Source organism: Eurytemora carolleeae, unplaced genomic scaffold (assembly GCF_000591075.1).
Source record: "Eurytemora carolleeae unplaced genomic scaffold, Eaff_2.0 scaffold107, whole genome shotgun sequence".
In the NCBI taxonomy this organism is placed as follows: Eukaryota; Metazoa; Arthropoda; class Copepoda; order Calanoida; family Temoridae; genus Eurytemora; species Eurytemora carolleeae.
The window spans coordinates 418,553-431,373 of record NW_019396413.1 but is presented as its reverse complement, the minus strand read 5'-3'; the positions used below and the strand labels follow the sequence as shown (position 1 = coordinate 431,373).

Below are 12,821 nucleotides of genomic sequence, written 5' to 3'. Positions count from 1 at the left end.
AAAAGAAAAGATAAAAATATGCATATATATATATATACTTATGTATTTATTTATATTCTGTATATACAGGGTAATTAAAAAATCTATCGATATTTTGCACAAAATTTTATACATTTTTCTTCAATTTTTCAAATCTTAAAATTGTCCTAAAAGCCTAGTATTAAAAAGATGTAATTTATTTCAAGAATTGATATGTTTCTATATTTGATCGATTTCGTATTACGTAATTTCGCGTAATTGTATTCCTTCATTACGCGAAACTAAACTTGCTTTCATGCACGTAATTAAGAGGTTATTACGCGTAATGCTCATGCGTAAGTGAAAGAAATTGTTACGCGAAATTACGCATAGCGTAATTACGACTGGAACCCCAAGATGGATTTGACTGCATTATCTGATTTATTTTATATCGATCCTTTCTAATCAAACAAATTAACATAAACCACACTTTCACGCCAATTATTTATGATCGATAATTAATCTAAATATTATTTTGTTTATAAAAAAATGTTTATTTCCAAATTATTTTTTTTTCATGGTAAACTTAAACTTTATTCAGATAAAATTGTCAATGTAATTAAAGGGTTTTCCTATTTCATGGAAATGAAAACTAATAATTCTTTAAATGGACTGAATGTATTGATTGATGAACTAGTAGAACTCGGACTAGGTTTATCTAGTTCCCAGGACCTGGCAGGTGCAGAGCTGGACCCGGAGTAAGGTTCAGGGTTTAATCATCAGGTTCGGAGCAGATAGAGTAGGCTTGACTCAATACTTGAACTTATGCATCACTAGCTTTCAATCATGGTTCCCAAGCTTCATCTATATAATCATCCATGGTTCAAATATTAACAAAATTTGCACATTTTTCACAAAAAATCAGAGAGTTTATCTTTAAACCCAAAACCATGAACTTCCGAAAAAAAAGTTTTAAATTATTTCGCCTGAAGCCTAGTGTGTGTGTTTAGAAGGGGAAACCGTCTAAACAGTGTAGTTTGCCTTGCATTATCAGCACTGTAATTATTCGAAATCATTTCCGTAATTTCCGTAATATGACGTGACATCATCATCACTCCGGAATTACCCTTTCTCCTCCCTTTATGTTGTATTGTTAAGTTGAACCCTTTAGTTTTCATGAGAGTTGATGCATGAAGAGGAACCAGAGGACAGAGATCAAGGAATATATATTTTATCCAGTCTTTATAATCCGGGCTTCCTCGATATTCAACTTTTTAACTATCTCAATCCGGATCGGTCCCTGTTTACTCAACTTTTTAACTACTTCAATCCGGATTCGGGGTTCCTAAATACTTAACTTGTTAACGATCTTAATCCGAATCCGGGGTCCCTGTATACTAAACTTTTTAACGATCTTATCTGGATCCTGGGTCCAGCTGTATACTAAACTTTTTAAATATCTTAACCCGGATCCAGCCGTGGTCATTGGATCCTCAACGTTTTAACTACCTAAATCCGGATTTCTTTTGGTGAATTTCAAAACTTTTTTCTTGTTTTGTCATTTCAGCAGATCGAGATTCAATGCAACTCTCTAAGCAAATTTTCGCGACCGGGTCGACTTGGGAGTGTCACCTTTTCCTTTGGCTTTGGCGTATCTTTCTAATTCACTTATCTTTTTTTGTACTCCTAACTGAACCTATTCATTACTTTACACTAGCTTCAGTTTAAGAGGAGTAATTGGAATAATTCTTAATTTTCGTAAGACGTGCACATTTATTATATTATTATAAAGATTTATTCACACACAAAGATATAAATACATATATAAATGGTGTAGTTTAAATCTGTTTAAAAATTTTTTTGAAAATACAGGTTTCCAAAAGAAAAGATAAAAATATGCAAAATTATGCACAAATAGACAACATTGATCATTACTCATTACATAACATATTTATCAATTATTTCGTTTACTGAGTTCACTTGAGTTGATACAAAATACTGCTCATTTTTGTAATTTTTATTTTCTTTGATTGTAGTTGTATTTTACTTCAAGTAAAATATTTCATTGAGGTCATAAGTACAAATAATGTGACAGGGGTGTCAACAACGCAATTTAGGTTTTAAGGGTGTTAAAATCTCCACTTTAGAATATTTAAAAGCTGTAAATGTTTAATATTTCAAATTAAAATATTTATTTTATTTATTCTCCCAAAAATATATGAAGTTAAAATTGTATTTTCCTAAATAGTGATGAGTGAGATAGATGGTTGGATGACTTTGAATAATAATATAAACCTGGGCAACGTCGGGTACTCCAGCTAGTAGATATATGAATAGATAGATAGATAGATAGATAGATATGGGCTAACCTAAGTTTACTAATAAAGAGATGAAGGATGTATAATGAAAGTATTGAAAGGATATAATAGAGATAATACTAGATAAATAGATATAGAAGTATACAGAGGTGCCTACAAGATATAATACAAGAATTATAGAGTAGACACAATATCAGAGAAATATTTATAAAGATGGATTTATTGATACAATTGGAATTGGAATATTTTATTTATAACACTTTCCTTTACTGCTATTTTAGGCAAGTTTTAAATACAAGAAAGAATTTTATTCTCAAACTCAAAAATAATTCAAATCTGGGTAATTTTATATTTCTATTTTTACATCTTAAAGGGAGTGACCGGCTATGTAAGGTAGTTGAACTGAGTATGCTGTGTTTTGGAAAACTTCTTTCGGATTAATTTGAGACATATTAAACTTTTTAAAGATTTGTAAATCCTGAGTTTGAGCGCAAATTCGATGTTCAAAACTCCTACTTTGGGGGTGGATACGTTCTCAGAATTAGTTTTTTTTTAAATTATTAAATAACGACAACGAAAAATAAAGTAAAAATTATACAGTAATCTAATTAGATGGTTAGGAACATATTTCTCAAAGAAGGGAATTGAGTGTTTGCCACAAACTCAGATTTTAAAACCCAATTTCTTTAAAACCAAATGTCGTAGACCGTAGATATTTCAAACTATGAATTCTGGTGGATCAAACAATGTAAGTTTGAAATATGAGAGGTATGCATCATCTGGTTGTTGAGATTTAGGTATTATAAAATTGGGATTTGTGGCAAAAACTCAAATCCTTTGTCAATAAATCAATGCTGAATTATATTGAATTTCTTATCTTCTTTGAATTTATCTGCGAAAATCTTTGTGAATAATGAGAAACCAGAATAATGAGAAAATAGAAACCAATAATTGAACAAGATTACTTATTTTCGATGATAAGATTAATTTTTTATTTCTCAACATGTTCCTATACATGACGTCTGTAGTTTATTGTAGAACTTTTTTACATTTATGTCGTCGTTATTCAATGATTTAAAAAAACTAATTCTGAAAACGTGTCCACCCCCAAAGTAGGAGTTTTGAACGTCGAATTTGCGCTCAAACTCGGGATCTACAGATCTTTTAAATGTTTAAGATGTCTCAAATGAATCCGAAAGAAGTTTTCCAAAACACTGCATACTCAGTTTAAAAATTTTAAATGGATTCTAAAATAATATTTAAAGTTTAAAATAATATTCAAAGTTTAAAATAATATTTAAGTCTAATGTTAGAAACCTTTTTCAATTATTTAATGCTTAAGTTTGAAATATTTTGAAGAAATCATATTTTTCATTCTATTCCATTTTAAAAATTATTCCATTTATTATGTGATGATATCTTTAAATGATTTTTTATGTTGAGATTTAACTTTGTTGGTTTTATTTCTTGAAATACTAATCTCATGCTGTCTGCTGGCATCTATTCATTTAACCTGTTTATGAAAAGTCTCATAAAATTTTAAGACTGGTTCGACTTTAGAGTGTCGCAGCCTTGGACTACAATTTTACCGCTCTTACTCACTTATGTTTTTCAGTAGCCCTTTACATGAACATTTTAGCAAAAAAAGCACTTATTGTTAGCTTTAGTTTTTAAGAAGTAATTGGCAAAACTCTCATCAATTTTTGCTTGAGAGTTTGCAACCTTTAAATCACAGTATCTCTCTACATTGCCTCATATCATATACAATATACATATATATAAAGAAGTAATTTATGTTTGTTTGTTTGGATGTCCGATCATAACTGATGAACCCTTTTGTTCAATTTGCCTTAAATTTTGACTGGGGAACTCGGGAGAACCACCGGAATGTTCAGTTCAGATTCTTAGTTAAATGGGTCGACTTTTATTGGGACAAATATTTAAAATCGTAATTTGAGACCAAGGGCGAGTAAACGGCGGGATTAATTATGAGAAACCTGGGCGACGTTGGGTTTTTATTTTTTATTTTTACTAAAGCTTTTCGCTCATAAATATATATGTCAGCTATAGCTGGCCAAACGGCTAGACCGAATGGGCTGAAATCATTTAAGAGAACCAATGCGTATTCGAGGAGTAGCGTAGGCAAAAAAATCTTTGAAATTAGATTTTTTGTTCAAATTCCACGGGCAACGCCGGGTGCTTAAGCTAGTATTGAATAAAACGAGATAGATAGTATGACTAGATGTATATTTATCGTTAATAACTATTATAATTATAAAACTATGAGGTTCAAAGCTGTGTTTTCTTGAACATATCAACAACTACTCTAGCTATAGGAACATCCTCTCCAATAGTGTTGCTGAAGAAGAGGTTGTGGATTGTCGAGGATTCCACCTTGGACAGGGAGGAGAGCAGGAGCAGGATAGAACCGAACCTCAAGGGTTGGTCTGGTCTTCTCATGGTCACGTAGGTTGCTAAGGTATTCTGAATCTCAAGGTTGGATTTAAACAAGAGAATGGCTCTGATACAGGCAACCTCAGTAGGATCCAGGTTCAGAGCTCGGAGATTGATGAGTAGATCCTGAAGATCTCTTAGTTCCTGAACCTTCTCCAGAGACAGGGTTGAACATTCAGAGATAAGACAGGATATATCTGCCGCGGAGATAAACTCACTACACCCCAGGAGGAAGAGCTGAATCCAGGAGTCGGAGAATAGATTGACCTGCTCATCCTTACTCAGGGTAGTGAAGGAGGGTAGGGTGGCCGGCCAGCTGGAATTCATAAATAAAACTCTGGCAGCAGTCTCACAGATATCTGCTGGATTGTTGGGATTGGAGGGAGGAGGTGTTATTGGAGCTGGAGAGCAGAAGAATGGAGAACGGATAGAGACCGGAGGAGATCTTGAGGAATGGAAGAATGAAGGTGAAGAATGAGGAGAGGATACAGGGCTGAGAGGAAGATAGGGTTGATATTTGGAGGATTCGCATTGCATCTGTTCCATCTGACGTCTTATAGTTGCAGTCCTTGGTCCTCGTTCATGCTGAACAGCCTCTTTATTCATCCCAACCTCTAAACATCGGTTGAGCCTGCATCCTCTACACTGATTCCTATGCATCTTATCCACCTTACATGAACCTCCATCTCTAGATTTACACAAATATTCTCGTCCTCGTCTTATTGATCTTTTAAAGAAGCCTGCACAGCCATCACAAGCAAAAATACCATAGTGCTTTCCAGAGGAGTAATCTCCACAAACCTTACAAGGTACATCGTACAGAATTCGGCTACTGGAGCACATAGATCCGGATTCAGATTTTAAACTCATATGTTGATTTGACATGAAAGCCATGGAGAGATTGTTCACGACCATCCTTTGCTGAAGTTGATTAAAGACTGGTTCTACCCCTCGGCTCCGCTGGAATATATAGGTGGAGGGTGGGGGTGGGAACCGCTGAAATTAATACTCGACTCTGATTGGAGGATTGGATCAGCTTCAGCCGGGGGGAACAGAGTAGTGGTTCCCGCGTTAATCCCAAATCTGTCACTTTTGACAAATACTGGATTAATTTGGGACAATCTGTTCAACCTGACATCTCAATAAAATATAAACCTAATCAAACAAATTATTCATTTTCACTTCGACCATCAGAAATTAATTACAATTTATAATTTAAATTTTAGTATTAATTCTAAAAAAAATCTGGCATGATATTCATATACAGAGTAGAGGCCCCTCCCCCCATCCTATATTTGTACAGAAAGTTTTTAGTTTTTCCTTGCAATTAATAATTTTCATTATTTCAAATTTCACAAATATATATTTTTTCCTTTTTATTAAATTAATGCAATTAACTATGATGTTTTTAAAGATACATGAAATATGGTGGTAAAATCATAAAAAAATTAACTGAAATGTGCACAGATGAATATGTTTACAAGTTTTTACACTATTTTCAATAAAAAATCCCTAGTATAATCAAAACTTATTTTTCACGGATATTGAATTATTTCATATTTTCATATTTTCATCCTGATAAAATTTGAAATATCGCATTAAGACTACGAAGACATGTTTTAGTGAAACAAAAATCTGTAAAAAAGTGTAGCAAAAGAAAGTCACGTTTAAAATTTGTTATCCCTTCTTTGCCTTCACTTTAGAATCATCATGTGTGGATTTATCGTATTTTAAACTTTTTATTATTTCTTGTGATAGAATTTGCTTTTAGAATATCAACGTTTCTTGATTGGAAATACTAGAAATTCAAGGCGCTTCGCGCCCATCTTTTTAGGCTTTTAGGGCGCTTTGCGCCCAGCTTCTCTTTAAATTGTGAACATTTTCTTTTTGTTTACATTTTAAAACAAAGAAGAAAAAATTTTGCGGATTTTAAAAAAATCGCTGATTTTAAAAAAAATCGCGGATTTTCAAGAATTTAATTTTTTTTACAAAATTAAAAAACACATTTTTTTTTAATCCTTCATAAACCTTCCCTAAGGCCACATGAGGTCCCACAAAAAATTTTGGGACGATCGGTTCAGTCGTTTTGATGTTTATTGGATACAAACAAACAGACAAGCCAAATTTATATATATAATATCAAAACGTGACGTCTATTTTCAGACAGTCCAGACATATTTAGAGTTTTTTTACAATTTTACAATTCTGATTCCAAAATCTTAATCCTTAAATAGAAGTTGACACTTTATTCTTCTTTTTTTGCAGTCTATTTTTGCAGTCTATTTCTCCCTTTTTCAATAATTTAATATATCGATTTGAATCTGTGAATTTGTCAATTCTGTGTTGGAAAAATAATGAATCTTTAACTGGCGCCGGCCTAGTCTGGTGAACGTCTAAACGGGTTGACCGACACTCAGCTCAGCCTGGGATAGTCATATTGTCAACCTGGAGGTTTATCCGTTCTAATACCAGTATCCNGTCTTCCTGATCCTAGGTTTCATGGGGCGTTGGTCCCATGCAATGTATTTAATTATCATGCAGGTTTAGTAATATATCTCTTATTCCCGCAGGTTTAGTAATATATCTCTTATTCCCGCAGGTTTAGTAATATATGGGTATACAAGAGGAGCTTTCAGCAATGATAATATAAAATCTCGGTGCTTTTATTTACAATTTTGGATGCGAACTCAGGATTAATTGCTGCTTAATGCGATCTTAATACCACCAACCCACCCCCTTTCCCTCTTTTACATCATTTTGTAAATTTTGTGCCTATGATCAGCAATTCACACATTATGAACATTTTTAAAATAAACTTTTAGACCGAGCTGACTTTTAAGTGTTACAACCCTTTTAAAACAAAAAATGTTATAAATTTCCATTTACATAGGTTCGAAATTGAAGACTTTCTGACAATTGAACCTAAACATTTAAATCTCAGTTTATATCAATTATTTGATATGTATTTCAAGCCAAAAATGTCGCTAGCTGTAGAGTGATAGTAGAAATTCCTAAAATTTTAAAATTTTAACAAAAAAAATGTGAAAATTCAAAGTACACAGTTGATAATACCCTCCCCACCCACCTCTATGTATGTCTTTTGAAATCAATATGTTAAAAAGTATTAACATTTTTATTAGTTCTTCAATTTAAATGTGTTTTGATCCGATATTGAACTCTGAGCATATGTTTCAGCTCTTTAAACATACTGTTTTAAAACTTATAATAATATATTATGTACTTTTCATTAAAGTTATGAATATATACTACAAAATATCTAAACTATTAATTAATTGTAAAAACAACTTACGATAGCAAATAAATTTTTTTTTATGAAGCAATATCAAGGTTATATTTTCATTGAATTTTTAAATTCATTTTCTCACATCAGTCTTGTTTCTAGATTCGATACTGTGAATACATTAATCAAATATTTGAGTTACTAAGAGGGGGGGGGGGGGGGNTGGTTAGATCACTATTCCAATCCTTGGTAACAAACAATACTTGAACAAAGATGGTTAGATCACTTTTCCAGTCCGTGGTACAAACAAAACTTGAACAAAGATCGTTAGTTCACTATTCCAGTCCTTGTAACAAACAAAACTTGAACAAAGATCGTTAGTTCACTATTCCAGTCCTTGTAACAAACAAAACTTAAACAAAGATCGTTAGATCAAAATAATTTTTCCGCCCTCAAAAACTCAAAAAGGAAAAAATTTGTCATATAATTCTTATTCCCACAGGTTTAGTAATATATCTCTTCATCCCGCAGGTTTAGTAATATATATGTTAATCCCGCAGGTTTAGTAATATATCCCTTATTCCCGCAGGTTTTAGTAATATAACTCTTAATCCCGCAGGATAAGTAATATATCCCTTATTCCCGCAGGTTTAGTAATATAACTCTTATTCCCGCAGGTTTAGTAATATAACTCTTAATCCCGCAGGTTCAGCAATGTATCTCTTATTCCTGCAGGTTTAGTAATATAACTCTTAATCTCTCAGGTTCAGCAATGTATCTTTTATTCCCGCAGGTTTAGTAATATAACTCTTAATCCCGCAGGTTTAGTAATATATCTCTTATTCCCACAGGTTTAGTAATATATCTCTTAATCCCGCAGGTTTAGTAATATATCACTTATTCCCATAGGTTTAGTAATATATCTCTTATTCCCACAGGTTTAGTAATATAACTCTTGATCCCGCGGGTTTAGTAATATATCTCTTAATCCTGCAGGTTTAGTAATATATCTATTATTCCAGTAGGTTTAGTAATATATCTCTTAATCCCGCAGGTTCAGTAATATATCTCTTATTTCCGCAGGTTTTGTAATATAACTCTTCATCCCGCAGGTTCAGTAATATATCTCTTATTCCCACAGATTTGTAATATAACTCTTATTCCCGCAGGTTTAGTGATATATCTCTTAATCCCGCAGGTTTAGTAGTATATCTCTTCATCCCGCAGGTTTAGTAATATATCTTTTAATCCCGCAAGTTCAGAAATATTTTTTTTCCTGCAGGTTCAGTAATATATCTCTTATTCCTGCAGGTTTAGAAATATGTCTATTATTCCCGCAGGTTTAGTAATATAACTCTTAATCCCGCAGGTTTAGTAATATATCTCTTAATCCCGCAGGTTCAGTAACATATCTCTTGTTCCCGCAGGTTTCGTGATATAACTCTTAACCCGCAGGTTCATTAATATATCTCTTATTCCCGCGGGTTTAGTAATAAAACTCTTAATCCTGCAGGTTTATTAATATATCTCTTATTCCTGCAGGTTCAGTAATATATCTCTTATTCCTGCAGGTTTAGAAATATGTCTATTATTCCCGCAGGTTTAGTAATATAACTCTTAATCCCGCAGGTTTAGTAATATATCTCTTGTTTCCGCAGGTTTCGTGATATAACTCTTAATCCCGCAGGTTTAGTAATATATCTCTTGTTCCCGCAGGTTTCGTGATATAACTNATATCTCTTATGCCTGAAGGTTTAGTAATATATCTCTTATGCCTGAAGGTTTAGTAATATATCTCTTATTCCCGCAGGTTTAGTAATATCTTTATTCAATATACTAAAACAAGACATTTATACATATGTTCTTTATACATATGTTCTTTATAAATTCGATCTCTTATGCCTGCACCATAAGTAATATATCTCATATCTCTGCAGGATTAGTAATACTTGATATTTTGTAATATATAGGAGATCCTTGAAGTTTTTGTCAATGTGAAAATGCCCCTCTATTTTTATAATAAATCCAAGAATTTTGCATCTTTCTAGCAAACAAAATCATATAGTTTTCACCATTTCTCTCTATTTATGACCTGAAAATTCCCTTTTTTAATTTTGTTCCAAACGATATGCTAAAATTTACTTTCTGTTTTCAGATTTTTTTATATTCTTAATTTCTTGGATGCAAAACAATTCTCTTTATTAAAGCCGATTAGGCTCACAACTTTTTGTTAACTTACTTTCACTTCCTTGATCTATATTTTCTTAAATAAAGGGAACACACACGATTTTAAAATATGTCACTTTATTGATACAATTTAACTATGATTACATATCAAAAGAAAAGTGTAGGTATTACTATTATAAGTGGAAATATCTTGAAGTATAGCTTGAGTAAAAAATAATTTTGCTAAACAAACGTCAGACATTTTTTATATAGGCTCTTTAAGCATTTAAGCCTTACTATTAAAGTGTGCTGTGTAGGTGTACCGTGTACAATATATATGATTTGATATTACCATGCAGTATGTCTTGAGAAGGGGGGTAACATTTTCTTCTCCCCATTCTTCAATTACAATAAGTCATTTCCTTTAGAACCCCCCGCCTTTAGCCTCAAGGGGAGGGGCCCATCGTGCAGTTTGTGCCCCCCCCCCCGCCATAAGATAACATCCTTGATTCGTAAACAGTCCCTTGAATTCGTCGATTCTTAGGAAAGTTTACTCTCATAATTTGGGAAAATTTCTCTTTATCTCTATAGAAAGAGTAGAGTAAAGTAGAGCTGAGGACGGAGGTTGTATATTAGTAGAATAGAGGATACTAGAGGATAGACATCTCCAGGTAAAACATTGTCAACACTACAGATATAAACACACTGTACAACAGCTGACTCTAGTGTACTGTGTGTCAGGTGTATTCACAAAACATGGGAATAAACCAATTTTAAAGGAGTAAAATAACTTTTAGCATTTTTTAAGTTTTCTGTGGTTAAAAACTTTTCCTTAAAAGAACTGTTTCGTTATTTGAACTAACTCTCCAAGAGACAAAGGTGACAATTCGTCCGATTTACAACGGTGCTCTTAAAAGCTTTGGTTGATCAAGTATTAATTAGATATTCATGTTTTTGTTTATTTAAACCGTTTAATTTTAATTTGTGGTTTCTCTGATAAAGGGAGAAGGGTTCAAATGGTCGAAATGTTCAAAATTTTTGTTTGGTTATGATTTTGGCATAAAAAAATAAAATGTGATAAGAAAATTACATTTTTTGCTATATCTTCTTCAATTTTTGATGATTTTTTTGTGAAATTTTTGGGAAACAATATTATAATAATTTTCCCCAAACATTTTTCAATATTTAATTTTAAAAAAAATTTGGTTTCCCGTTTTTTTTAACGTTCAAAAATATCTTTTAATTTACTTATCAAATTTTGTTATTTATGCCTAAAATCCGGAAAAAAAACATTTTAAAAATGCTGTCCAAAACATCGATAATCCGGGTTTTTTTTACACTCACCCTGTATATTACTTACAGACTGCAGAAGACATAACAAGACAGTAAACCGGATTGGTCATCTTCTTCCAGTGAGATCAATTTATGCAATCAAGGTCATTTAGAATGTTTTTTTAGAGTAGAATGTCGTCGTTGAATATATTTGCTGGGGTCCCGCTTCCAGTCATCTTAAAAACACTTTGCCTTTGGGTCTGCTTCTTCAGTATAGGTGAGTAATCGCACAATATATAACATAGAGGATGGAGGATTATAGAAAAACGCAAAAGCACATAGAGGATGGAGAATTATAGAATAATACAAAAGCACATAGAGGTTGGAAAATTATAGAATAATACAAAAGCACAAAGAGGATGGAGGATTATATAATAATACAAAAGCAAAAAGAGGATGGAGGATAATAGAATAACACAAAAGCACATAGAGGATGGAGAATTATAGAATAACACAAAAGCACATAGAGGATGGAGAATTATAGAAGAACCCAATTGGACTGAATAAATTAATATTGTATAAGTTTCTTAATATATCTATGCACAATTGTAACATTTTTTACATGTACAGCACTCTGTGATTCTGTACGTGGTCCAACCCTCCTTGATGTACGGGATGAGGTTGGGGTGTCTACTCAAGCAATGTCCTATACCTTCATGCTAGCAGCCATAGGAGGTCTGGGAGGCTGTATCGTCGGTAAACATAAAGCTTATACATTAGAAACTTTTAATAAATAAATAATAAATAAAACTGTGGATTTAGTAAACGACTTTGAATCAATCTTATTTAGTCTTACTAGCAGCTTAACTTGTTAACTTATTATACAACGGTATTGCTGTTTTATGTTCATTGGACTTTTTAAAAACTTGATTGAAATAATTGTCTTCCTGATCCTAGGTTTCATGGGGCGTTGGTCCCATGCAATGTATTTAATTATGTAGCTATTAATATAAGGAGGGGGAGTGGGGTAACATTTTAATATTTTTTTTTATATGATAATGAAAAGAATGTCGGTAAAAATCTTTAAAATAAATTAAAAAAAAATTCTTTGTAGCCGGTATTTTGCTTGACAGATTTGCAACTTCAACCCTCTACCTTGTCCTGCTGTTCAGGTTACAAAATATTTGTCTCTCAAATATTCTAAATCAGTTACAGCACCCGGACATCCCGACCATTGACCATTTTTTAAGTTATCAAATACTCATTATATTGTTAAGAACTGAGAATTTCTCGTTGAGGTTAAACAAAAAAATCAAAAATGGTTTTTTGATTTTTCACAAATGTAAAATTGTTGTCGGATAGCTGCAGTTAATGGTTGACAAAAATATATTTTGTTTCAAATATATTTGAGT

At 32.4% G+C, this 12,821-nt stretch overlaps 1 protein-coding gene and 1 pseudogene across 1 annotated transcript; one reads left to right on the top strand and one right to left on the bottom strand.

Annotated features, from left to right (window-relative positions):
• Window positions 1-4,523: 4,523 nt before the first annotated feature.
• Window positions 4,524-5,654, bottom strand: LOC111702842 (nuclear receptor subfamily 2 group E member 1 pseudogene; annotated as a pseudogene).
• A 5,916-nt stretch (window positions 5,655-11,570) lies between these two features.
• LOC111702844 (major facilitator superfamily domain-containing protein 4A) lies at window positions 11,571-12,786 on the top strand. Its single transcript, XM_023474624.1, has 3 exons — window positions 11,571-11,686; window positions 12,040-12,165; window positions 12,524-12,786. Exons 1-3 carry the CDS (start codon window positions 11,602-11,604, stop codon window positions 12,769-12,771), a joined length of 459 nt encoding a protein of 152 aa, XP_023330392.1. The 5' UTR covers window positions 11,571-11,601; the 3' UTR covers window positions 12,772-12,786.
• Window positions 12,787-12,821: the final 35 nt, after the last annotated feature.

What these genes read in the sequence shown, in the direction of transcription:
- LOC111702844 (XM_023474624.1), top strand. Translation starts at nt 11,602, where the DNA reads ATGTCGTCGTTGAATATATTTGCTGGGGTCCCGCTTCCAGTCATCTTA. An exon ending in GGTCTGCTTCTTCAGTATAG is followed by an intron (nt 11,687 to 12,039) that starts GTGAGTAATCGC and finishes TTACATGTACAG; the next exon opens with CACTCTGTGATTCTGTACGT. An exon ending in TCTGGGAGGCTGTATCGTCG is followed by an intron (nt 12,166 to 12,523) that starts GTAAACATAAAG and finishes AATTCTTTGTAG; the next exon opens with CCGGTATTTTGCTTGACAGA.